General features: G+C 48.5%; 2 protein-coding genes across 18 annotated transcripts in view; both read left to right on the top strand.

The window, feature by feature from the left end:
* Nucleotides 1-18,737, top strand: part of Camk2g (calcium/calmodulin dependent protein kinase II gamma) — a 59,618-nt gene extending 40,881 nt beyond the window's left edge. For 2 of the 17 annotated variants that reach the window (XM_029541708.1, XM_021203642.2), the window contains 9 exons: nt 5,324-5,356; nt 7,293-7,361; nt 8,508-8,552; nt 10,716-10,764; nt 12,033-12,146; nt 14,118-14,193; nt 14,583-14,677; nt 16,062-16,306; nt 16,748-18,735. In XM_029541708.1, coding sequence (XP_029397568.1) covers nt 5,324-5,356; nt 7,293-7,361; nt 8,508-8,552; nt 10,716-10,764; nt 12,033-12,146; nt 14,118-14,193; nt 14,583-14,677; nt 16,062-16,294 — 714 coding nt within the window. In that variant the 3' untranslated portion in view covers nt 16,295-16,306; nt 16,748-18,735. Of the gene's footprint in view, nt 1-5,323; nt 5,357-7,292; nt 7,362-8,507; nt 8,553-10,715; nt 10,765-12,032; nt 12,147-14,117; nt 14,194-14,582; nt 14,686-16,061; nt 16,307-16,747 lie in introns of those variants that run through there. The other 15 variants (XM_021203643.1, XM_029541706.1, XM_029541712.1 and 12 more) reach the window with 12 other exon arrangements.
* A 309-nt stretch (nt 18,738-19,046) lies between these two features.
* Nucleotides 19,047-27,018, top strand: part of Ndst2 (N-deacetylase and N-sulfotransferase 2) — a 10,965-nt gene continuing 2,993 nt past the window's right edge. The window contains exons 1-9 of the mRNA XM_021203365.1: nt 19,047-19,394; nt 19,976-20,070; nt 23,089-24,402; nt 24,617-24,704; nt 25,163-25,317; nt 25,507-25,692; nt 26,156-26,284; nt 26,411-26,593; nt 26,681-26,777. Coding sequence (XP_021059024.1) covers nt 23,398-24,402; nt 24,617-24,704; nt 25,163-25,317; nt 25,507-25,692; nt 26,156-26,284; nt 26,411-26,593; nt 26,681-26,777 — 1,843 coding nt within the window. The 5' untranslated portion in view covers nt 19,047-19,394; nt 19,976-20,070; nt 23,089-23,397. The remainder of the gene's footprint in view (nt 19,395-19,975; nt 20,071-23,088; nt 24,403-24,616; nt 24,705-25,162; nt 25,318-25,506; nt 25,693-26,155; nt 26,285-26,410; nt 26,594-26,680; nt 26,778-27,018) is intronic.

The following is a 27,018-nucleotide window of genomic DNA, read 5'->3' as shown; positions in this document are numbered from 1 at the left end:
AGGGAGGGAGGGAGGGAGGGAGGGAGGGAGGGAGGGAAAAAATTCATCAGACAGTGTCAAGGTTTGCAGCCTTGACTGTTAAGCAGAGTGGCTATGAATAAAGTACCTGTTCAGGTGTGGAAAGTGTGTTTTGATGTCAGTGAGGGACAGGTGGGGATCCACCTGATGTTTTTAATGGCCCTGAGAGCTACATGGTATGACCCAGGGAAGAGTCCATCCCTACCTAGCCTTGAACCCTTGACTCTCCTACCTCTCCCTCCCATGTATTGGTATATGCTATTATGTCCATCTTTGTGAACAGGGTTTCTGACAGACTCAAAACTTTGTTGTTTTTTTCTTCTTCTTCTCTGTGTAGCCCTGGCTGTCCTGGAACTCACTTTGTAGACCAAGCTGGCCTCGGGCCCAGTCAAAACTTTTTTAAGATAATAGTTTCAAAGATGACTATTTAGAATAACCATATAATATTAACCTAAGATAATTATATAAAGATTCCAGAGTCAGGAGAATATCTCAGAGATAAAACACTTCCTTAGCATTTATAAGGTTCTAAGTTTGATTCCCTACACCATGCAAAAACACACCAAACAAAAATCCTGAAGTGGGCTGGAGAGATGTGGGCAGGAGAGATGGCCCACTTTTTGCTCTTGCAAAGGACCTGGGTTTAGTTCCCAGCACTCATGTGACAACACACATGTACTGTCTGTAACTGTATTTCCAGATGTTCAAATGATCTTTTCTGGCCCCTGTGGTCTCTGCATTCATATGGTGTGCAGACATACATGAAAGCAAAACATCTGTACACATAAAATAAAAATAAATCTTTCAAAACTCAATTTCAGGGTGTAGCTTGGAATTTAGATTCCAGAGGCCTAGAGAGTCAGCTATTGAATTTTAATGCACTCCTTCTCCCAAAGAATTCTAAAACACAAAAGTTATTATAAAAGGAAAAAATGGGAGTTATATGTTAGTAAGGTATTAGAAAAAGAGATTTTAGCGAAGGAAGTGGAAAAAGAACAGATAATGAAGAACAAAAGTGCAGCGAGGCTAGACAGCACTGGAGGTGGAGGAGGAGGCAGCTCTAGACAGAGCAGCTGGCTGACTGGGAGCGCATGTGGGAAACTTAGCCGTTGTATGTCTAGCCCTGATACATCCTTGGTAAATAAGTTCTAAGCTATGCTTTTTTTCTGAGAAACAGGTTTTACTATTGTGATGGAGTAAGAGGCCAATAAACAAATGTTGTAGAAAGGAATGGTCAAAGCTAACAAACCAACTATAACTCTTAGGACTACATGGTGGCATGGCAATGCTTTTATTAAAGTATTGAAGTAATTAACAAATACAGTACCCATCCCTTTTTTAGAAGTAGAAAAAAATGATCTAAAAAGATCCATTGGCCACCTGAAGATAGAAAAATAGGTCAGGAAGCAACTTTTAGCCTTATTACTACCAATGAAATGCAATCAAAACAATGAACCTGGTCTACAGAGCAAGTTCCAGGACAGCCAGGGCGGCGTATAGAAACCCTGTTGGGCAATGTGCCAATTTTATTATTAATTTAAGTTAGTAATTGTAGTAAAATTGGTGTCAAAGCCATACAGATGTTCCTAACTTTGCTTCTGGGCATTTTCTTCTAACAATTCTAAGAAAAGTAGGAAAAGCTGAAAGCGGGTGTTTTATATGGTGTTCTGTGAAAGGATTGAACTGTTTCAAAAGCCAGCCAGAAATAATGATTTATTACTAATTAATAAATTATTAATAAAAAATTTCTGCTCTTGCTGAATAATGTAGTTTAGTCCCCAGCATCAGCCTCTGGTGGCTTACAGCAGCTCACCTGAGCCCCCCTTCTGGCCTCTTCAGGCAGACCTAGAACCAAGTAGCCAGTTATGAGTTGCCACATTGGTACCCATAGCCTCTGCAAGAGTGTCACCTGCTGAGCCATCTCTCCGGCCCCTGATTGTATCCTTTAAAATACAGCATAACTGTAGATTCTTATTCAACATATAATATGGGGACAGGAAAAAAAAACAAGAAAATTCAGAAGTATTAATCATAGCTTTCTTAACATTTTTCTGGACCATGTGTCAATACTAACCAGCAAATCAGATTATTCTCTACTAAAAATAAAAAGAAACTAGTAATGCCTGTACTCACGGCACGTGGAGACAGGAGGGTCCAGAGTTGTCCTGGTTACTAAGGTTATCCTTAGCAACAAAGTGGGTTCAAGGCCAAACCCCCCCTAAAATAAATTTTTAACTCAAAATACTAATTTTAAAGTATAGCATAAATGTCTATGTGATATATATAATATTTCAAATTACGTGTGAAAAACCAGAAGAGCAATAGGAATTTGGGCAAAAAAAAATTACCCAGATTTCCTCTTTGTTTTCAAATTGTTTATGATTGCAGTCTTTCTTACTCAGTAACATAAATAGCCAACTATGTGATTGGAAGAAAAGGAGGAGACAAAGTGTGGGACTTTGGACCTTTGTGGGCGCTCTTGAGCTGATGGCCAGAATTATGAGGGAAGCCATAAAGTTGCTCAGAAGGTCCTGAGCTTTCTCATTTGGATTTTTCTAGAATCTCTTCCTTTTCCAGGGCTTTTTCCTGATTTCTTCAGCTAATGTCCGCAGAAAGACTCTGTTACCTCTGTCTAGATGTTTCTGCGAGATGTTTTCCACAGCCAGCGCTGGGTTGAGCAGATGGGGCTTTGAACTGGAGAACTTGAGGTCTGTTAAGGCTTCTTTAAGAAGGTTGATGTTTGTGACTCAAGGTCTGTGGAGAAGCAAGCTCCACTTCCGAAGGAGAGGATTGAAGAGGACCACAAACACTCAAATTCTGTGAGGCCTCTGGCCAGCTTGTCATTCTGCTGATTTCAGGCCAGAGTGACCATCCAGGTTTGTTTTGTAGAGAGAGAGAAAAAAAGCAAAAGTTACAGTTACATATTCTTGGAGCATTTGTTTTACATGAGTATGAAAAAGAGGCCTGAACCCTTCAAATTTATGTACAGTTTTTAAATAGAAGTCAGACATGCTCCTTTGAAAATGACCTGGCATTTAAACAATGCTGTGGTGTTCTGGTTGAGAATGAGCCCAGCTGTGTGTGGCTGAGGGCAGACCCCCAAAAAGATGGACAGAGAAACTAAAAGATAGCCACTGGGAAAAACACCCTCAGAACAGAAAAGGGGGAGTGGTTTGCCTGTAGGACGGCTTAGGGCGAACAGCCAGCCAGGAGAAAGCTAGGAATGCACTTCCCATGAGATAAAGCAGCAGCTGAAAGAGGTTTCCATGTGAATGCAAGGCTCAAAGCGACTGCAATGGCCTTTGACAACCAGACCTGAAAATCACCAGAGCCTAGTGACTGAGTGCCTGACCTGCTTCTCAGAGTCTACACTGGAGACATGTACTCTGATTTAGCTTGGGGACAGGCTACCTTCAGCAAACGTAGTCAGCGCAGCACCCATTAACTGATGTGATATTAACTGTCAGTCTTAACACTCAGGTTGAGTGCAGTGACTCACACCGAGAATCTCAGTACTTGAGAGGCTAGAGAAATGCCACAAGTTCAAGGCCAGGATGGGCCACAGTGATAACCTGTCGAAAGAAAAAAGTATCGCAAGAGAAGAACAAAAAAGTATGAATACTGTTGGGGAAAAGGATGAGATGTTAGGTGGGAATATAAGTAGTAGGTAGCTATCTGGACAGGGAGTGTGCTCGATACATATGTGAGGCGATGGTGCCCTTCTTTTGAGGGATAATTTTGGATATAAAGTCTCATATTTGAGCAGATTCAAAGGGCTAATGCAAGCTGGGCATGGTAACACAGTGGAAGGAGGGCCAGAAGTTCAAATTCATACTTGGTTATGTATCTTGGTCAAAGGCTGCCTGATCTGCTTGAAGCCCTACTATAAAACAAGATTTACACAAATCCAGTGTGGTGGCACATACCTGTGATACAACTACCAGGAGACTAAGGCAGAGGGGTTGTAAGTTCAGGGCCATCCTAGACAATGTAGCAAGACTCTGTCTCAGAACTGCAAAGGACTAATGCACAAGGAAGCCACAATAGGTTTTCCTTCTCCTTTAACTCAAATCCAAATTATTGACAAATTTATTTTTTAATGTTTTGAATATAAATTATGCACAGTGATGAGTTTCATGCACGTGCACACACTCCCACACACCCCATTATCCTCTAAAATATCCTTCTAAATATTAGTAGCCCCCTTCCAGAAAACATCTCTTAAAGTAGAATGTTGGTCCCATGAGGACAGAAACCACTTCTCAGATATGTTTATTATGCCCAGAACAATCCTCAGTAGGCAGTATTGGATATCGTTAAGTGAATGTACAAAAGTCAAACAACAGACATATTCCAATGAGACTTCTGTCTCCCAGTGAGCTAATTATAAAAGTCATAATTGCCCTTAGCCTCTTAGTCTACTCTGGTGTATCTTTAATGTGTTGTTTGGTCTTGATTTTGATGTTCTAGTCTCACATAGAACCTGAGGTCAGAGCATCTGGTAGCAGTTAAGGAGTTACTTACAACCCAGCACTCCCCTGGCTTCCCATCACTGCATCTTTCTGATCACTGTAGTCTTAATTACCAGCACTGCTATGTTTCTATTTCTAGTAATGACAAAAAGCAAGAGAACATGCACGTCTTTTAAACCAGCATGGCTCTGCTGACAGGGAACAGAGTGGCAAATTTTAACCGTAAGATGAAGAATCCACACAGAGTTTTATCTGAACAGCATTCACAGTTTCATTGAGGTCTGAGTTCAGAAGTCAAGAGTTATTAAAGCTGAGAGCATCTGTAGTAGCTTTTGTTGTATCTCTGGTAGCTACCCACTCACATTTCAGACAGACCTAGCTGTAGAATACCCTTGTTGGTGTGCCAGTCCTATCAACCCAAACCTGTAATTTTGCAGCAGTCAAATATTATACACACTCGCGCGCGCGTACACACACACACACTGAACAAGACAGACTTCTCAGAGTACACTAAATTTTCTTTGTTTGTGACAAAGAAAAGTTCTCCAACAGAACAGTTCTTCCGACAGAAGAGTTCTCCAGCGGCTGGAAGAGTGTATGTGCCTGTGGTGTGTGTACTGTTTTAACCCCTTTGATGCTGGACTCTGGGTTGCTCCTCTTCTTCCTCTACCTCCTCTTCTTCCTCCTCCTCCTCCTCCTCCTCCTCCTCCTCCTCCTCCTCCTCTCTCCCTTGATGCAGAGCCCGAGCTGGTGCACTAACCTGCAGTGTCCCTGTGCTTGTCTTCTCACCTCCTCTCTCCCCTTCTCTTTCCCTCTTGCTGTGGTGTGTCCAGAAAAGGAAGTCGAGTTCCAGCGTGCACCTAATGGTGAGCCTTGCCTGCCCACCCACCCTCCACTTCATGCTGCTTGTGCCCGCCTGCCAGCCACGCAGACCCATTCTGCCATGTGCGTGTGCATCACTCATCCTCACTGCATGTCTGTGCTGTGTGGGCAGGTGTGGCCTGTCCTGCCAGGCGGGGGCCATTGCCCAAGGTCACCAGTGGCCTTAGCAATGGGCGCTGGAAGGTGTGATATGGCACCCCTTGCTGTGGAGGTTGAAGAGCCTCCCACGTGCATTGTAGAGAGTAAAGCTGGTAGGGATTTTGGGAAAAGGTAGGAAGCAAAGGGAGAGACTATCTATCACTCAGGAGATATGAGCAGCTGCTTCCTGGGGCCTGAAGTTCAGTAGGCAGCTGTGTAATGAGAAGAACTAATGTTGGCTTGTGGCTCTAAACCTTGTTCTCCTGGGAAAAATCCCATTTTCCTGCTAGGTCCAGGATTGTAGGCTGCCCACCCAGCCCTCAGGGGGAACAGCTACACTGAGCATCTTTTCTCAGGGGAACTAGCTACCTAGTCATTATACCATCCATTATAACCAGAGGTGTGGCCACTTGTCTTATCTTGGAGTGTTCATCCCCTGCAAAGGTCTTAAGGTCAACCGGGCTTTGTAGACTGGGCACCCTTCTCCAGTCAGCCCCAACCAGGAAATCAGGAGAATTCCGCCCTCTGCTGTCTCAGGATAGGAACAGGAGATAGCAGTTGCTATGTTGTGTTTTGTTGGTGATGGGTTGTTGTTGTTGTTATTGTTGTTGTTGTTAACATGGGAACTTCTTTCCAGCCTATAGAATTCAGTAGCATCTTTATAGTACTTGATGTTGACTCAAGATTCCATGCCTAGCCCCGGTTTTAAGAGCTCTCAGCCACTGACAGCAGCTGAGGTTATATAACTTAGAATCTGGCCCATGAGGCCTCTAGACAAGAGGTGGAAGAGTCTGGATGCATTCTGTGGAGAGAAGAAACGCATTCTGACCATCAGCACATCTTCACTTACGCTCCGAATAGAGGCTCGTTACGTGTGTCTCTTCCTGTGGAAGAAGTCAAATGATAAAGCTGCTCCTTCGTGGCTGTAACTACACTGGGACCCAGTAAGGCTGAGTTAAACTGCTCAAGGAATCTAAAGAGGCAGAGCGCACTGGTGTGGGTCCCTGAACTGGAGATTGGCCTCCTTCCTTCCTCTCCAGCCCCTCACACTCTTTCTTGGCTGTGTCACTCTGTAATGTTTGAAAAGGCAAGGAATATCCCTGGTGGTCGAGTTGCCATTAGGAATATTGACTTGCTGGGTGGCTTGTTCTTTCCTGGGAGCTGAGTGCTGGGACTGCAGCCACAACACCGCTGAGATTTGCCTGCCCGTCCCTGGAGTTATACCCTCACTTCCAGCTGATCAAGTCCAAGACTTAGCAGGTGGAAGATGAACAGCAGGGAGATCCGTGGCTACATTTTATACTCACATTGAATTCCACCCCAAAGGCCAGGCGTTCTTGCTCATTTCCTTCCTCCTCTGCACATCAGGCTTCAGGCTGAGAGGGGAAGGAAATGCAGGTGTCGGGGGAAAGGGCAACAGGGGAGCCAGAGTTCCCAGTTTTTATTCTGCTTTAAGTCACCATCTTTCCCACCTGTAATGTGGGAAGAAAATCCTGAATTTCTTTCCTCTGGTGTGACTCTGTAGTGATGTGGCACCTGGAGTAAGCAGAAATTTCTGGAGAGATGCTTCGGCCAGTCCTGCAGGGGGATGCATGCCTTCAGAGGTCTCTGGGGCTCCCCAAATTTTCCATCTCTCTAACCATTGCTCCCACCCAAACAGTGTTACAGTTGTCACCTCAGGCCTGGCACCCTCTCGCCAGGCTGGGGACAAGGGAGGTCTGGGAGTCAAACCTGAGCCATTTTGGTGACTCTAGAGAACTAAATCATGTTTTCTTGTCTCAGCCACAGAGCAACAACAAAAACAGTCTCGTAAGCCCAGCCCAAGAGCCTGCGCCCTTGCAGACGGCCATGGTACCTCTGACTACGGCTTCTCCGCCTCTGACCCTGGCTGCCTCCTGCCCCTTTCCTCCTCCTCTTCTTGTCTTACCTTCTTGGACTCCTCAGCTTTGTCATTTCCCCCAAAGGGCATACTGCTCTGTGCCGCTGCCCCGCAGGCCCCTGCCCCTCATCCCCTGCTTGGCAATGTTCCATCCTGCATGGCAGAACCACTGCTCCTGCTCCTTTTGCTGTTGGGGGAAAGAGTGATCAAGGCTGCCGTTAGGCCTCCCACCCCAAGCCTGACCCCTAGTGGGCCTGCTGTGGGGACCAGGGAGGTGAGCTGCTTTGAAAAGCACAGGGTAGGGGCTCTCTCGGTACCTGGTCATTAGGTCTTAGAAGCCTACTTGTAGAACCCGCCGCAGCCTCTCCTTTGCATAGGTAAGAACAGGAGGGAGGACTGGGGTTCCCCAGTCTCTCTCTGGTCCTGGAGAGCCCATCTGTTCAGTCCTGTCAGGGTTCCTCAGCAGGTACACCTATCACAGAGCTCTCACTGTTAGTGCTGGCTAGCCGGTGAGCTAGCAGGAAGAGAAGAGGGGGACAAAACGATTGTGCCTGCCGTGCCTTCTGTTTCCTGTGGACCCTCTTGTTAGGGTGTGGTGCCATAGGGCAATCTAGGGAAGGCAGAAGGAAGTGAAATGGGCACCTCCCTGAGCTCAGCTTGCCGAAGGGGCATCCTAGGTCTTACTAGGAGACTATCTTTTCTGCTTTCCCTGTGTCCCTGTCTTCTATGCACCCCTTGATGAACACTGTTGGCAGGGCCTGACCTGTGCTCAGAATCCCACAGCTCTTCTTGTATATTTGCTCCATGGGGCTCCAATCTAGGAAGAACTCTCAGACCCAACAAGCTTCAAGTACCGAGGCCCCTGTCCTCTCAGCTTCCTGAGAGCCTTCCTCTTCCAAGCTTCTCCTCACCAGCCAGTGCTGTCAACTAAGTCCAGGGCTTCCTATCTCTCTGGGACCCTAGTTGAGCCAGTCTATATTTTTCTTATAGGGATGGCTGGTGGGCAGGCCTCAGTGGTCATCATAGGGTCTCTAAGGGTGCTATGAAAGGGTGTGGGATCTCTCAGGGGAGAGCTTAAGTCCCCAAATCAGGAGGGTAATTTTTATCTTCTCTCACAGGAACCACAAACCACCGTGGTACATAATGCTACAGATGGGATCAAGGTGAGTGAGTGCCCACCAAGTCTACTTTATTTTCTCTCACTCAGCAGAAAACAACTGGACTGAGTTTCTGGGGTCTGAGAGGTGTGTGGCTGTTACAAGCAGGCTGCACCCCAAAACAGGTGTTTGTGGAGTCCAGGGCCTGTCAGTTACTCCATTCTGAGGAGTGGCAGAGCCTATCAACTCTGAGCCTAGGCTCTGTGGTTGGATTGATCTGGTGTGAATCTTGGCTACAAACCTCTGAGCAAGTCACTTAACCACTCCTACCTAAGCTTTCTTATTTGCAAGTTACAGATAGTAATATTTACCTCCATGAGTTAAGAAGTTTAGTGAAGGGAGGCAGAGGCAGGTGGATTTCTGAGTTCGAGGCCAGCCCAGTCTACAAAGTAAGTTGCAGGACAGCCAAGGCTACATAGAGAAACCCTGTCTCGAAAAACCAAAAAAAAAAAAAAAGTTTAGTGAAGGGGGGAAAGAAGGCCTTGGAGATCGTTGGTGAATCAAGTATTTACTGAGTAAGCGTGAAGACTGGAGTTTGAAGCCCCAGAACCCACGTGGTGGCCCACTTAAAGAGTCCCAGCACACAGGAGGTAGAAACAGGCTCTCTGGCTGGTTAGTCTAACCAAATTAACAAGTTCTGGGCTCAGCCAGAGACCTTGCCTCAGTAAGCAGAGTGGAGAGCGATTGAAGGAAACAAACAGCACCAGTCTCTGGCCTCCATACATGCACTCACACCCACACATACCATACATGCACTCATACCCATACATACATGCACACCATACACCATGCATGCTTACACCCATACATACATGCATACCACACACCATATATGCTCACACCCATGAATATGACCTCACACATGTGCTGTGCCATGCATGTTCCCATATATGCTCACACCCATGAATATGACCTCACACATGTGCTGTGCCATGCATGTTCCCATATATGCTCACACCCATACATACATGCACACCATATACACACAGACACACACACCAAAAAAGCAAGAATATAGCCAGACCTTGCAATATTCTCTTTAGTATAATTTCCCACTCGTGAATTTTTACTAACATTACTAAATGTCATGGCTCTGCTTTATAAAGAGGACAAAACAAATTTTCATTGGGGGTGGGGATGGAGGGCAAGACCCAGTGGATAACATACCAATAATCAAATAAGATAAAATCTAGTTGTGATAAGTGCCCTGAAGGAAGTGGTACAAAGTCAAGAGCGTGAACAGGGCCTTTAATTAAGTGGTCAGGGAATGGCCTCGTGGGGGGGGGGGGGGAATATCTGAGCTAGAAATGAACATCAGTGGGAAGGAGGCAGACAGGCAGGCTGCCAGCAGAGGACACCCAGTGCAGAGACTTGGCCTGGGTAATATTAGCCTGAGAGAACCAAGTGGATCTGAGCTCAGGGAGCAAGAGCCTAAGGGGTAGAGTCAAGAAGTTGAAGAAGCAGGCAGTTTTTTCAGTCTAGCTTACTTTGTGCATGGGTTGGGGGCATGGGGGTGTTTGCTTCAAGACAGGGTCTCTCCGTATAACTCTCTAGCTGTCCTAGAACTCGCTATGTAGACCAAGCTAACCTTGAATTGACAGAGATCCTCCTGATTGTTGGGATTAAAGGTTTGCACCACCTTTGCCTGGCAGTTTATTCCTGCAACAAAAAGAACCTAGTTTTTAATCAAGTGAGAAATAAAATCCAGTTGTATTTTATAAGTTTAGTGTGACCACATTATAGAGAGTGGTAGGAAGGTGAGCTGGGAGTTTGTAGCTAGAGATCAGCTTGGACACCCTGTAGCTGAAGTGACGAGCTGGGGTTTATGTTAAAGGCACAATGCTGAATTTTGGGGAGGTTGGGGAGGTATTTTAATTTTTAAAAATTGAATATAAATTTTTAATTATTTGGAATTTAATTTTAATTTAATTTTGGGCTGATGGGGATATAAGAGAAAGAGAAAGTTGAAGGATGGCCAAAGCTTTAGCATGAATGACTAGGCAATGCCTTTTCCTGATAGAAAGCCTAGAAAGGTACATTGGGACATGAAGAGTTTTCTAATTAAGGAGCAAGGGTGGAGAACTTCTCTGACGGCTCTAGGAACCCACTTGTTCCTGTTCCCCTGAGCTTCCAAGGGCTGACCACATACGTATTCTCTTCGGCCCACAGGGCTCCACAGAGAGCTGTAACACCACTACAGAAGATGAAGATCTCAAAGGTAGGTGCTGGCCCTTGGAGGGGAAGGGACCCCCACGTGACCTAGGTACCTCAGCATTGATGGGGCATCTGTCTTTTTTGTCCCTGGAACTGTGATTGGTACCTCCTTAAACTATAGGAGGGGTTAACCTAAAAGCTACTCTCCATGCACTGAGATATAAGATTCTTGTCTAGTACTAGCAGACCAAGCAAAAAAGGGCTTCTCCTTCTTCCCCAAAGTCTAGAATAGCCAAATTAGCTGTTTCCAGGGCCAGAGCTTAGAGAGCTGTTCCTGTTGTTGATAATGATGTGGCATCCCAGAACAGAGGCATCTGTAGAAATAGGTCCAAGACCAAGATATGTCTTAGGATGTAGAACTTTGAGTTTTAAAATGAGGACAAAGGGTTGTGGTATAAGTCAGTGGTCAGTGATAGAACACCTGACTGGCTGTGCGCCTCTCCCCTCAAAAAAAGAAAAAAGAAAAACAAAAACCCCAAGGACAGCCCCAGGTTGACTGGGATGAGTTGGCCACTCTGGCCAGGAGTGCTAGAATTAGAGCTTATCTGGTGTCTGAAGGTACATTCGGTTGGCTTTGCAGGCCTATGGTGACCACTAGCCTAAACTTGGGGCTGGCCAGGATGCCAGGGGCTATAAGGAGCATGGAGGCCAAACCAGGGGCTCTGTCCTCCTGTTCTTTGGGTTAGCCCCTTGAAATTTCTGCCTATGCTTTCAATAAGCGACCTTCTGCTAGGCCATCAAAAAAGATAGGATCTAGGACAGCACCATATCGTTGGGAGCCAAAAACATGGAAAGCATATACATATATAAGTCATATATATACATATATAAGTCATAGATACATATATAAGTCATAAATATATGCATACATGAGTCAGTGCGAGCAGTGCTTTCAGGGCTGCTGGGAGTGAGGTCAGATCAGTCTGATGCTGACAGAGTAAGTGGTGTCTTCACTGCTGGACTTGTGGCCTGATGGCCTCGCCCCTCTTGGATGTCTTATCTGGGAGCAGGGGTCCTTGTATAGTTGTCTTAAGGCTCCTTTGGAAGCTGCAAGCCTAGATCTGTTCACCTTTGTAGTGTTCCCAGCTGGAGGCCTCTCTGGCAGAGGCAGCTGAGTGGGATGTGGTCCAGTGTCCACAGCAGCCCCAGGCCTCACCTCGCCCCGGCTCTGCAGTGCCAGTGGCTTGGGTCCTATCCGGCTTGCTCGCTCACCTGCCTTATTCTGTTTGTTTTGGCTGCTCTGCCTTGCCCTGCCCTGCCCTGGCTGGCTAGCTGCCCCGCTCCGCACTGGGAATGGCAGCTTGGTGCCTGAAGGACGGAGCCCCCGGGACAGAACAGCCCCCTCTGCAGGCATGCAGCCCCAGCCTTCTCTCTGCTCCTCAGCCAGTAAGTGTGAGGGAGGCACATTCTGGCTTCCACCTCCCTGGCTCTTCCTGAAGCCCCTCAGGGATTCCCCCCAAGAGCAGTCAGCCCAGCCCAGCTCCCTGTTAGTCAGCTTTAGGGGCATGGCATCTGCCAGGGGCGGGGGCCTGCTGGAGGCACTAGCTCCAGGCAGGCCTGAATTTGGAGCCCAGAAAAGAGAAGAGTGGGTGGGAAACCATGGTGTGGAAGTGGGACATAGAAAGCCACTGGGATGTGTAGCAGGCTTTGGTTTGACAACAGCCAGGAAGAACAATGAGAAGTCGGGTCCATGAGGTGGGAATAGGGTGAGGGTACATTTTAACAGCCTAGAAATTGTGTTGGAGTTTAGAGTTTTCTGTGGGTCAGCCATCTTAAGAGCATTGTCTCTGAATGAGACAGTCCTGATTTTGAATCTTAGCTAAGTGTGGTGATACACAGTTATACTCCTAGCACTCGGTGCCCGGCGCCTGAGGCCGAAGCCTAAGGAGCTCCATTTTGTTCAGGGCCAGTCTAACTACACAGTGAGACCTGTCCCCAAAGGAAACATAAATCCTAGCTATGCTACTTTCAAAAGTCTGTCAAGTGCCTTAGCTTCCAAGAGCTTCAGTTTCCTTATCTGTTAAGGGGGAGGGGGGGCTGGTGAGGGGGTCAAGCACAGTAGTAGCTGCCATAGTTCCTGAGATTCAAGTTTATGTCTGTAATTCTTTCTGTGTTAAAGTCACCTCTCTTGGTTTCGTTGCCCAACACTGTTATCCTAAATCCAATCTTTATCACCCATAGGACCCAAGTCAGGTCCTCCAGATAAATTTGATGGAACTCATAGGGAAGTGTTGTGTAGACATACCTGCTGGCTTCTCTGGACAAGGACAGAGCTTCTCCCCCTAAGCCCCTGCTTATCCATCCAGGCTGCCCACCTGTCAGTGGTCTCTGTGGAGGTCCCTCCTGGCTTCAACTTCAACTGTGCTGCCCTCACCTCCCCACACACTGCCCTCAGCTGTGCTGGCCCAGCTACCTCATGCTGGTACTGTTCTAATGCTCACATTTGTCTGTCTTGCAGCCTCTTGCGCCTGTGAGGAAAGGCTTGTGGCCTGGACCAGCCTGGGGCTCCAGTTACAGTTAGGGTTAGCCTGAACTCAGCCCAAGCTCACCCTACGTTAGAGACACCCCCTGCTAATAGTGGCTCTCGTTCTGTAAGTGAGCTAACCCTGAGAGCAAAGATGTCACCATGTGCCCCTTGGGTAGGGAAGGAGGGTATCAACTTACCTACCTCTCAGTCTTGTCTTGATTTTCTATAGGAATACATCCTGATGTGAGAACTGGTATAGGTTTCTAGTTTCTCATGAAGCTTATTCATGAGAGAAGCTGTCAAAGGTTTTCAAGTTCCAAGATCCTTTATCCCAGAAAAGCCTCATGGAAGAGATGAGTGTTGTAAAAAGATCCAAGCATCAAACCTAGCTCTCTGTTCATCCTTTTGAAACTTCATCTCTAGGTTGATTTTGTTCTCAGGCAGACTAAGCTCTGGACCACTGAATAAGGGCTACAAGTGCAGTGATCTCTGCAGCCTGGGGAGCCCTTTCTGGTGTAAGAAGTGGTTAGAGGCAGAGAACTACCGGATCTAGAGTTGCTAACCCTGCTAACACAGACTTTGACTAGAGGGAGGGTTAATGACATCACAGGCTCCTCAGCTGCAACCTGGTTGTTGAGGAGAGGAGGCAAAGGTCGAAGGTTCCTAACTACAGGGTGGGCTTAGGAAGGAGGTGGTCCTTAACTCTTCAGATGCCAAAGAGGGGGCGGGAAGAAGGGCGGGCTTACTCCTCCTGCACAGGGCCTTAAAAGACAGAGGAGGACTTCTTTGACAAAGATCACAAGGGATCCCTGAAGGACAGAGGAGGGCTCTTTTGCCCCTAGGGAAGTTGCCCAGCAGGTAAATTGGTGGATTTTTTTCCCTCCCAACAGTGAGAAAACAGGAAATCATTAAGATCACAGAACAACTGATCGAAGCCATCAACAATGGGGACTTTGAGGCCTACACGTGAGTAAAAACTCATTGCCCCCAAGCAATTGTCTCCCAAGTCCACCTATTTCCCAAAAAGTGCCTCTGATCCTGTGGCAAGTGCAGTCTGGATCTTAATCCCCGCCTGAATCAAACCCTGCGCCCATAGGCTCGCTCGCTCGCTCTGATTCCTTCTAGGTAGACTCCCCACAACTGAGCTTGCCTGCCCTGTCATCCTGGCTCTGGGTGGGAGAGGAGGACTGCTAGTGCCGTCCTCATCCTGGCTCTGCAGGCAACTGGCAACTGGGAAGAGTGTTGTCTTGTCAGCTGCAGCCCAACCCAACTGACGAGCAAGACCTGTAGTCCCATAGAGGCCTGACAGGCTGTGTGTTTACCCTCCACCCCGCCCTCGGCCCTCTGTTCTGCAGGAAGATTTGTGACCCGGGCCTCACTTCCTTTGAGCCAGAAGCCCTTGGTAACCTCGTGGAAGGAATGGATTTCCATAAGTTTTACTTTGAGAATCGTGAGTGGGTTCGTGCTGCTGATAAACTCCTGCCTGCCCCTCTACCCCTGCCACTGTCCCTACCCACCCTTTACCCTAGTTACCTCTCTTTGCCTTATCTGACCTTCCCGCTGCATCCTGCTCTGTTCGCTCGCTTCCTTGTGCCCTGCTGGCTTTTAACTGGCACTGCTCAAAGGCTGAGTGCCCGTTCACTTGGCAGCTGTATCAGGCGCTGGTGATCATCACCATTAGGGTCACTGTTTCTTTAAGCAGCACCTGTCTCCAAAACAGACTGTAAACTCTTCAAGATTAATTCAAGATGATCTCAGCAAGTAGTAATGAAGGTCTGTGTCTGCAGGGTTCACAATAAAGGAGATTGCAAACAGGATAAGAATGTGTAAGCAAGTAACAGAGCAGTAATGGTGAACTGTGAGGTCAGAGATTGTGGCGAGGATGCCCTGGACATCGAGGGAGCCGAGCACCTGGATAGGGGAGGTCTATAAGCTCCTGGAAGTCCCAGAGCAGAATCATCATGCCCTCCATCTCTACCTCTACTTTCCGAAACCCTCATTCTTCAGTTTCCCTTCTTCTTGTCCACTTTATCCCTGGTGTCTCTGTTCTGCCCTCGGTTTTATGTTGTGGCTGTTTCCCCCTCTGACTCTGTGCATGTGATTTTTCCCACACCGTAGCTGCCTTTGTAATCCCTTAGCTATCTAAGTAATGCTTGTAGAGCAGTGTTTATCTTAGTTCTAAGGGAGGTTCTCGCAGCCGCTGTAGTATTGGAATGAATAAAAAGGGAATCTGAATGCAGGCATCTATATGCAAGGCATATGCTGAAGTGGTAGTCCAACTCCAGAGAACCCCGGGGACTTGGGGGAAGATCCTGAGCTGGGCGCTTTGGGGATTTCAAACTTTGATGTGCCTTTTCTTTTTAAGTCACAAGTTGATTTTGAATGTATTGCTCTTATGATTTTTCTCTTCTAGCCTTAGCTAGGGGCAAAATAAGTTTAGAACTTTTAAACACCAGCCTCACCAAGTAGAAAAGCCACAGGTTTTTATTAGAGCCACATGGCTCTTAGTTTAAATATCTTATTTGATTTGAGTCTCTTTTTTTCCCTTCATATAGTGAAGCAAATACCAGTAAAAAAAAAAAAAATCTCTCTTGCATGTAAAACCTCAGCATAATACCTGATGAAGTGTGGTTGCTAGACTTGTTACCCACATTTTCTTCCTTCTGGGTGAAACTAATGTAATGGAGGATCGTGGCCTCTGTGGGGCGATGTTGGGGTACTTGGGGATTCTAGAAATGGCTGCTGGAGCTAGAGTCAAGAAGGTGCAGCCTGGCAGGAATGTGAGTGTCCAAGCCTAATGCAGCTCCCTCCGCTTCCTTGCCCGCCCCCTGCAGTCCTGTCCAAGAACAGCAAGCCCATCCACACCACCATCCTAAACCCACACGTCCACGTGATCGGGGAGGACGCAGCTTGCATCGCCTATATCCGGCTCACTCAGTACATCGACGGGCAGGGTCGGCCTCGTACCAGTCAGTCAGAGGAGACCCGGGTGTGGCACCGCCGGGACGGCAAGTGGCTCAATGTCCACTATCACTGCTCAGGGGCCCCTGCTGCACCGCTACAGTGAGCTCAGCCACAGGTGCTCCTTGGTGGGGAGAAGGGACTGGGAAGGGGAGAGTTGGCTTGGATAGCTGAGGTCAGAGGAGTAAGAGAGGGGTAGGAGGCGGCTCTCTAGGAAAGAGGTACGGGCCCTCCCAGAGGGGTGGGACAGACTGGGCAGCGTAGTTTTGATAAGCTATGCTCTGTAACCAGACAGACTCCAGATTTGCTGCAAGCATTCTTCCCCTGCTGAGCCTTGGTTTCTTTAGTTATCAGAGGGTGGGTGGTAAGGATGAAGATACTCTAATAAAGCACTCAGTAGGCCCTCGAATGTGAGAGTGCTGTGTTTAAATGCCAGCCTCTGTCCTGATCAGTCCTCTCAAGGACATAGCCAAGTGTGTTCTGTACCAAAGCCCCGTGAAGTACCTTTGTTCTCATTGCCCTCTTCTGTTCTGTTGTCACCTCCTGTTCCGTTTGACAGGGGCATTAGGAGATTCCAGCTGGAGGTTGAACCTTCGCAGCCAGTGACTCTGGAGGGCCTGAGTGACAGCGGCGGTCCTGTTCGTTTGAGGTTTAAAACAATTCAATTACAAAGCGGCAGCAGCCAATGCACGCCCCTGCATGCAGCCCTCCCGCCCGCCCTTCGTGTCTGTCTCTGCTGTACCGAGGTGTTTTTTTACATTTAAGAAAAAAAAAAAAGGAAAATAAGATTGTTTTAAAAAATGGAATTCATACCATGATGCATTTTAAAACAACTGATAGCCCTTGGGCTTACAAGGAGACAGGAGTTTGTGTGATGCTCATCCAGGCATGAACAGTGGGCTCACCCACCAGTATTGAAGAGGTGAGCTTGGCCTCAGGCCCCCGTGGATTCAGGGGGACCAGGCAAGGACTCTTGACAGAGCTTTGGTCATGGACAAAGCCATGGTGTGGTTGCAGCCCCAGAGGTGGCCTGATCACCCCAGTTCTAGGAGTGGACTTCGTCAGAACATGCATTGACACCTAGTATGAGAAAGACCCAAACACCGTGGCCGTTGGAACTACATTGGAGAGAATGCAGCGCTGCCAGCCTGCTGTGGAGGCAGCTGTGAGGCGTGGCCTCAGGACTGAAGGCCTGGACTTTGCTGTACCGTTCCAGTTAGTGTAGACAGGAAGAGAATTGGTGCTGCAGAAGTGTGTCTGAGCTGATGAGAGACCTGTTAGTCTGACATGCACTTACTCATCCATTTCTAGAGGACGCACATGCACGTGGGCTGGTGACTGAAGCCCGATTTCTGCAGGTGGAAAGGGGGAGGGATTGCTACTTTGTTTCCTGTTGGTTTTCCTGACATAACAAGGAGAGATCCAGACGTCATTGGCCAGGGCTCCTTTTGCCACTTTTGGCAGTTGTTTGTGTGCTGGTCTGGACCATCTTTGTCTTGTATTTTCATGGTGGTGGTTCCCATGCTGACCCTCATCTAGGCCTGGGCCCTCTGCCAAGTGCCCCTGTGGAATGGGAGGAGTGAGGCAGTGGGATAAGAGTTGGTGGTTGTTTCTATGCATTCTGGCTGCCCTCTGGGCTGCCTCCCTTCTTCCCATGCTGCACGCCCAACTCTTTCCCTGGGTTTGAGATTGAACTGACTGCTTGGGTGAGAAGTGTCCTCTTTAAAGAGGCTCTTTATTGACCAACTGAAGTATAGACTTTTCTGCTGGACAATCTGCATGGGCATCACCCCCTCACCTGCATGTACCCAAAAGGGTCCAGAGCCAAGGCTCCTGCATTCGTTGTCCTCTGTGCTCAAGGAGGTCCATTCCAGGAAGAAAAGGTTTGTACCTTAAGCAGATAACAGAGAAGATAATGGAGGAGGCAACTGGTCATAGTCTTGGTCTTGGTTCCCTTCCACCAAACAACTGCACATTATCTGCATTTGGGGGAGGGGGAAGGTGGGTAGATTTCAGCTCCTTGGGTGACCTTCAGGAGGCACAGGAGCTGGGAAAAGAGACAGACCTACAGAGTTTGGAGCCAGCTGAGAAGAGAACAAACTCATGGGTGCTGGTGCTTGAATTTAGCCAGGCTCCTCAAGCACTTGTGCATGCCTCAGACCCTGGACCCTAGTCCCTTCCTGCCCTGCAGCCTGCAGTGCCAGCCAACAGATACTTTCATCACAGGGTTTGGTTTTGCTGGCTTGAAGACAACAAATGGTCTTAGAGCTCATTGAGACCCATAGCTTCATGTGGCTGCTCCAGCCCCACTTCTTAGCGTTCTTACTCCACTTCTGGGGCTAATGTCAGCATCTATAGACTATTAATAGACTATTTAAGAAACAAACCACCTTTTAAACAGGAAATGGAAGGCATTTGATGCAGAACTTTTGCATGATGACATAGAAATAATTTAAACTAGTGTTTGTTCTGAATGTTGGTAGTCCCTTCATAGCTTTGTTACAATGAAACCTTGAAGATATTTAATAAAATAACCTTTAAACAGTCCATTGTGTTGTTGCTGTTGGAGGCTCGTAGCCATGGGCTTGGATTTTAGCAGCCTGCGTGACAAGGCTTCACTAGGAGACGAACCTCTTTTCCCCATTCCCTTGGGGAGCAAGGAAGAAAACTTCTCATAAACTCAGCCTGGGCTGCTGTATTGGGGGGTGGCGAGGAGGAAGTAGCCCCTTAAGCGGTGGGCCGAGCCTTCGCCCCGCCCCAGTCGGAGGTGGCCCCGCCCTTGGTACGCGGGCTCCCTCCTCCGCCCGGCTGAGTGGACAGGCCTGGGCCCTGGGCCCGCCCCGACGCTCCGCAGACTGTGCCACCCGGCGTGGAGGACGGGGTCCGCCTTGGTGGGCTGAGTGCGAGGCCGGAGGCCTGGGAGGCTGCGGCTGGGCTGAGCACTGCAGAGGGCCGTCGGCTTATCCCAGGTCTCGGTCACGCAGCAGCCACGCTCGGGAAGCGCGCGGACCCGAGCGGGCACCACGAGCCGCAGCGCGCCGCCTCCCCCTGGTGGGAGCGGTACTTGAGCCCGACTGCGGCGGAGCGTTCGCTCGGAGATGGCGGAGCCGCCGCGACGCGGCCCGAGGCCCCGCGAGCAGGGAAGCCGGGCGGCCCCGGGACGCGGCAGGGCCCGGGGACAGCGGGGACGCCGCCCACTCCACCGGGTGAGCCATCCTTGAGAGCAGCCTCCCGTCCACGGTCACCCTCAGTTTTCCCCATCAGACTTCCCGCGATTGTCGCCACCGAAACCACCCGCAGGGTCGTCCTGGGCGACCACCTCTGGCCCTGTGCGCCTCTGCCCCGCGTCCCAGCCGCTGGCCTCCCCCTCAGTTGCCTCATTCCGGCCACTCCGCCCAGGTCACACGGGGTTCTTTCAGCCAGTGCCTGTCTGGATGCCAACTCTCGGCCGCACCCCTGTCCCTTTCCCTCCAGCTCCCCCACCTGTGGGCTCCCCATTTCTTTGGCGAGCCCATAGTTCCCGCAGGAGGGTCCTTCTCTCCTCAAGGTCAGGTCCTTCCTCCCACAGCGTGGCCTCTGTTGTTTATCCAGTGGTGGGCCCGCACCTCCAGCCCACCCAGACCCTGTATTTGCTGCCCACTTTTCGCTGACAACCCTTGGGTTTCTCCTTCCTCAGAAACTTTCCACTGCCACACACATGCTCTTCCTCTAACATTAGTCATCTCACTGCACCCCCACCAAAAGTTCTTCCGTGATCCCCTCTCTAAATCTCATTGGCTTCCTCTAGGTATGAAGCTAAAATACAGTGGTTACAACCCAGGAGGTTGTCAGGCCTGACCTTTGAATCCCAGATCATCCAGGAACGGAGCTTTGTAATCCTGGGTAAGTTACTAAACTTCTCTGGGCCTGAAATTATGCGTGTGTAAAATGGAACTAATACTAGTTATATGTGTTTTCACAACTCTTAGAGCTGGCATTAAATACGGGTGCTTCTTGATTTACTGATAAACCTTTAAGATATCCTAAATTACTGACCACAAGAACTTATCAGTGCCCTCTGCTCTCTGCCGCCAGTTGCTGAACCTTCTGATTGTGTGGCTGAGCGGGTACTTGCAGTGTGTCTCAAATGAAAAGTTTTGTTGAGGGGCTAGAGAGGTAGCTCAGTGGTTCCAAACTTCCAAAGGTCCCGAGTTCAATCCTCAGCACCCACATGGTGGCTTACAATCTGATGCTGTCTTCTGGTGTGCAGACGTACGTGTAGACTCGGTACCTATATACATAAAATACATAAGTAAAAATAAACCAAAAAAAAAAAAAAAAAAGCATTGTGTCTATAAATCCACTACCTTAGGAAAGGATTAAACCTCTAGGACCTGAAGTTGTAACTCCTGGTAGAGCACTCGCCAAGCCTGTGCAGGACCACATATCCTATCACGGGCACTGAAAACCAAAATCCAAAAACATTTGAAGTATACTTTATACCAAATGTTTATTGTTTGCACATTGACTTTGTTGTGGGGGGGGGGGTGGTTTGGTTTGGGTTTTAAGAAAGTGTTTCTCCATGGAGTCCTGGCTGTCCTAGAACTTGCCCTATAGACCAGACTGGCCTCAAACTCAGAGATGGTCCTGCCTCTGCCTTCCAAGGGCTTATATTAAAGGCGTGTGCCATCACCTCCCAGCTTCGTTTGCAGATTGTAATAAGTCAGAGTCAGGTCTGTCTGTATATGCAAAGCTCTTAGAAGGATGTCCGACAAGTAGTAAGCATTCAGTATATACTGCTGCTAAACCAGTGATACTTGTGAAGTATAGCGAGCTTTCCTTGAGTTCTCACTACTGTTATCCCTGCTAGAATTTAGCTGTTCCTGCCAGGCAGTGGTGGTGCATGCCTTTGATCCTGCTCAAAGGATCCTACTCAGGAGATGGAGGTAGGCAGAACTGGAGGCTACACTAAGAAACCCTATCTATAAAACAAACAACAGAATTGAGTTCTTCCCATGATCTACACCTCTTCCTCCTACTTCTATACTCTCCCTGCCCCCCCCCCCCCCGGGAGCTAGGATTGAGCCTAGGGCCTTGCACATACCAGGTACGTTTTCTCTCTGTAGAGCATAGAGCTTATGTGTGCATGCGTGTGTGTGTGTGTACACACACACACACACACACACACACACACACCCCCCCCCACACACACACATTTGGAGCCTCACACACTATAAGCATGGGCTTTTGCTCCATCACAGCTTTTCTTTTAATTTATTTGTATTTCATGTGTATTATGTTTTGCCTGCATGTATGTCTGTGTCAGATCCCCTAGAACCAGAGTTATAGACAACTATGATCTACCATGTGGGTGCTGGGAATTGAACCCAGGTCCTCTGGAAGAGCAGCCAGTGCTCTTAACCACTGGGCCATCTCTCCAGCCCCCATCAGTTTTTCTTCTATGTCCCAGCTGTCTTTATTTTAATTAGTTTTACTGAGACCAGAGCTGAACCCTATATAAATCATCATAAATCTCATAAATCATCTCTCTGGATTCTGAAGGACCTTGTCTCTGCCTAAGGGCCACTGAGGTATGTGTACTGGAGTGGGAGGTAGAGCGGGATTGCCAGCTACTGACCTTTCTGAGATTGGCTAAAATAAAAAGGGACTGTAAACTTGCAGCAGTCTTTTTTAAGAAAAAGAAACTGTCAGATTAGATTTCCTCAGAGCTGTTATCTGGTCATCTGACCCTCAAGTCACTTTCTGTCCCTAGATCCCATCCTTCATGTTCCTCCAGTCTGTTGCCCAGCAGCTCCTGTGCTGTTCTGGAATGAGGATATAGTAGCACCTCAGTTAGTTCAGGAAGGAGAAGCAGAAGGGGAAGGGAAAGACTCCGGATTCAGCTTTCTGGGTTTCTTAGGTGCTAGGGAGAACATGCTCTGCCCTGGGTGTGCGTTTTTTCTTCTCTGCTGATTCTGCTGTGGGTAGAGAGAGAGTACGGGGTAATTTTTTATAAGTATTGGAGAGGGAAGCCTCTGGGCTCAGAAGCTAATAGTCTGATTAGCTTTCCCCATTCCTCAGGTTTCCCCCACCATAGCGTGCACATGACTAACAGTTCGTTAGTACTGTGGGCTGTGGTGATGGGTATGATTGATGGAGGAGATTAAGACTCAGGAGGCTTCTCCTATCTGATGTTTCGTTGGATCATGAGACTTCTAAGATGTGCCATCCACTTGTTATCGAGAGCCCACAGGAGCTCCTGCTCATTGGCAGACTTCTCAGACACAGGGTGGGAATTTCTTTCAGAGTAGAGCTCTGTTCACCCTCCTGGCTGTTTGGTCTCTGTGGATAGGCTCTGTCATAACTTGAGTTACTGCCCCAGCTTGAACACAGGGGAGTTTGGATGTTCCCTAAGAAAGTGAACGAGCTATAAAGCCAAGGTATGGGATCCAACTTATGTTCTTCTACCTAAGCTTCGCTCCTTTCTAAAGAACAAAGTATATGGGCTGGGGAGAGAACTTAGTGCAGATAGTGCCTGCTGTGCCAGCGTGGGGGTCTGGGTTTAGATTCCCAGGCCCCATGGAAACCCACACATCCCCAGCACAGAGAAGCGAGACCTGGAGTTTGCTAGCCAGCCATTCTAACTGGAACTGAGAGCTTCAGGTTCAGTGAGAGATGGTCTCAAAAGTATGAGAACAGTAAAGGAGGGCACTGATAGTGGCCTCTGGCTCTATATGCCCTCATACACACACACACACACACACACACACACACACACACACGTACGTACGTACGTACGTACGTACGTACACACACAGAAGAGATTATCACATATACGTGGGGTAAGAGATGGGACAAGGAGAATGGTTAATGACAGACTTTCAAAGGAAGAAGTAACCCACCAATTTCTCTGCTTTACAGATTGTAAGGGCCAAGCTTGTGAACTTCACTGAGTTCTGATCTAAGAACCTCCACCAGGGCTGAGGGAGCTCAAGTTTCAGCCTGAGGCATGGGCCAAGGGGCCATGGTGACCTGAGACCCGTGGATTCTGTCCAGTACACCCTGTTGCTCCTTCTGCCTCCCCTATTCTGTATTGAAAGCATTTGTGTTCATCTCATCAGGGAACTGACCCTAAGAGAACTTGTCCCCTGCCAAGACAGTTCCAGCCCACAGAACTCATCCTTCCCATCTCCTGAGGTGGTCCCTGTCCCTCCCTCTCTTCTCCTCGCCATGCTCCAGCTGTGGAAGGTGGTGCGCCCTGCCCGGCAACTGGAACTGCACCGCCTCATACTGCTGCTGATTGGTTTCAGTCTCGTCTCCATGGGATTCCTGGCTTACTACGTGTCCACCAGCCCCAAGGCCAAGGAACCCTTGCCTCTGCCCTTGGGAGACTGTAGTAGCAGTGGGGCAGCTGGCCCTGGCCCTGGCCCTGCAAGGCCACCTGTCCCACCTCGACCCCCAAGGCCTCCAGAAACAACTCGAACAGAACCAGTGGTCCTTGTGTTTGTGGAAAGTGCATACTCACAACTGGGGCAGGAGATTGTGGCCATCTTGGAGTCGAGTCGCTTTCGTTATAGCACTGAGCTAGCACCTGGCCGAGGGGATATGCCCACACTGACTGATCATACCCACGGCCGCTATGTCTTAGTCATCTATGAGAACCTTCTAAAGTATGTGAACTTAGATGCCTGGAGCCGGGAACTGCTGGACCGGTACTGTGTGGAGTATGGCGTGGGTATCATCGGCTTTTTCCGAGCCCGTGAGCACAGCCTGCTGAGTGCCCAGCTCAAGGGCTTTCCCCTTTTCCTGCACTCAAACCTGGGGCTCCGGGACTACCAAGTAAATCCTTCCGCCCCCCTACTACATCTCACCCGCCCTAGCCGCCTGGAGCCAGGACCACTGCCTGGTGATGACTGGACCATCTTCCAGTCCAATCACAGCACTTATGAGCCTGTGCTTATTGCCAGGCAAGCCGAGCTCTCTGTGCCAGGACCAGTTCTTCGGCGGGCCCGGCTCCCTACCGTGGTGCAGGACTTGGGGCTTCATGATGGCATACAGCGGGTGCTGTTTGGACATGGCCTTTCTTTTTGGCTTCACAAACTTGTTTTTGTTGATGCTGTTGCATACCTCACTGGGAAGCGCCTCTGCCTGGACCTTGACCGCTACATCTTAGTAGACATCGATGACATCTTTGTGGGCAAAGAAGGTACTCGCATGAAGGTGGCTGATGTTGAGGTCAGTTTTTTTTTTGTTTTTTTTTTTTTTTCTTTCTCTCTTCTGTTTATTTTGCTAGAAAAGTTACCACCTCTGGCTATCAGATTCCCTGCTTTGATTCTAAGATGGGCATAGATACATTCTCTAATTCTCTACTTTTTATAGAAAGCTACTTACTGTATATTTCCTCAGTCTGTTTTCTCCTGATTTGGCATTTCTCTATTATTTCTTCCAGGCTTTGTTGACCACTCAGAACAAACTCAGGACCTTAGTCCCCAACTTTACCTTCAACCTGGGCTTCTCGGGCAAGTTCTATCATACCGGTGAGTTCATTTCCCCTGTTCTTTTTGTTGTTGTTGTTTTTGTTTTTTTTTCGAGACAGGGTTTCTCTGTATAGTCCTGGCTGTCCTAGACCTCACTCTGTAGACCAGGCTGGCCTCGAACTCAGAAATCCACCTGCCTCTGCCTCCCAAGTGCCAGGATTAAAGGTGTGCGCCACCACCACCCGGCTTCCCCTGTTCTTATCCATTGTAGTTTGATCTGTCTCTTTAGTATTGACCCTGAAAGGGACAAAGTTTGGGGACATAGTTCAGTGATGAGTTAGTGATAGACCAGGATTAGCACAGATGGCTGAAGAACACTCAGGCAGTGGAGCAAACAGAAAACCCCAGGCCCTGGGCAGAGTCAGTAATGTCCAAAGGATGGAAAATGGTCAGAGTTGTTACAAAACGAAGGGCATAGGGCTGACCAGCTGTGACCAGCAGTCAGTGTGTGATCATAGGGACAGAAGAGGAGGATGCAGGGGACGACATGCTGCTGAAGCACCGCAGAGAGTTCTGGTGGTTCCCACACATGTGGAGCCACATGCAGCCACACCTCTTCCACAACCGCTCTGTGCTAGCTGACCAGATGAGGCTCAACAAACAGTTTGCTTTGGTGAGACCCTTGAATCTCTTCCCCATACTTTCTCCCAGAGATAATGTTTCCTTTTTAACACCCTGCCCCCACCATGGATCCCCTGGCCCCAACCTTTCCAGTTTTCTTTCTTTGGAGGCATCCCCACCCTCTTTACCCTCTACTCCCCAAACTTCACCAGGTCCTGGTGAGAGTCTATGCCATTCCCAGGAGCATGGGATTCCTACGGATCTGGGGTATGCTGTGGCCCCCCACCACTCTGGCGTGTACCCCATCCACTCGCAGCTCTATGAGGCCTGGAAATCTGTCTGGGGTATCCAGGTGACCAGCACTGAGGAGTACCCCCATCTGCGTCCTGCTCGCTACCGCCGTGGCTTCATTCACAATGGCATCATGGTGAGGGATTCCCACTACACATTTCCCACTACAAATCAAAGTTTGACATTTAGACAGCCGTCACACTGGATTTGACTTGTGGCTTGTCATCTGCCAGCCCAAGGTATCCAGAAAATATGATAATGCATATAGTAAAAAAAATTTTTTTTAAGATTTGATTATGTGTGTGTACTCTATCTGCATGTACACCTGTGTGCTAGAGGAGGGCGTCAGATCCCATTACAGATGATTGTGAGCCACCATGTGGATGCTGGGGATTGAACTCAGGAAGAGCAGCAATAAAGCAGTGCTCTTAACTGCTGAGCCATCTCTCCAGCCCTGCATATAGTAAATTTTCTTACTATGACTTCAAATCAGGCCTCTCTGAACCCAGGGAATTCCAGTGTGTCCTGACATTGGTCCATATCTGCTCTCCATCTTACCATTCACATCTCATCTATCCCTGAATCTCTTTTCCTCTAAGGTGCTCCCCCGGCAAACATGTGGCCTGTTCACCCACACTATCTTCTATAACGAGTATCCTGGAGGTTCTCGTGAGCTAGATCGAAGCATCCGAGGTGGAGAGCTCTTTCTGACAGTGCTGCTTAATCCGGTAAGGTGCCAGAAGGGAACCAGAAGACTAGAAAGCCAAAGTGTCGTCAAGCCAGCACCTTTATGCACCAGTGCTGGTTCTGGGATCGGGGTTCTCTGAGTCTCATAGGTAAGCATCCTCTTGCAGATCAGTGTCTTTATGACCCATCTGTCAAACTACGGAAATGACCGGCTGGGCCTGTACACCTTTGAGAGCCTGGTGCGCTTCCTCCAGTGCTGGACACGACTGCGCCTACAGACCCTTCCTCCTGTCCCTCTTGCACAAAAGTACTTTGAACTTTTCCCTCAGGAACGAAGCCCCCTATGGCAGGTAAGGATGGAGCTTAGGATGATCTGATCTGAATGGGGGTCGGGGTTTACAAGGTTATCCTTACCAGATTCGTGGCCTAACCTTCAGAATCCCTGTGATGACAAGAGGCACAAAGATATCTGGTCCAAGGAGAAAACCTGTGATCGACTCCCCAAGTTCCTCATTGTGGGACCACAGAAGACAGGTAAATTATCCACAGCCAGTTTATCTTATGCTGCCTTCTCATACCTACTTCCCATTACTCAAGTCTCTTGAAAAAAGGATTTATTTTATTTAGTGTACTTGCATACATATGTATACACATGTGCAGGATAGCTTGAAAGAATCAGGTTTTTTTTTTTTTTTTTTTTTTGGTTTTTTGAGACAGGGTTTCTCTGTGTAGCCCTGGCTGTCCTTGAACTCACTCTGTAGACCAGGCTGGCCTC

Source organism: Mus pahari, chromosome 8 (genome assembly GCF_900095145.1).
Source record: "Mus pahari chromosome 8, PAHARI_EIJ_v1.1, whole genome shotgun sequence".
Lineage (NCBI taxonomy): Eukaryota > Metazoa > Chordata > Mammalia > Rodentia > Muridae > Mus > Mus pahari.
The sequence above is the reverse complement of the archived record's forward strand: the minus strand, read 5'-3'. Positions and strand labels throughout refer to the sequence as shown.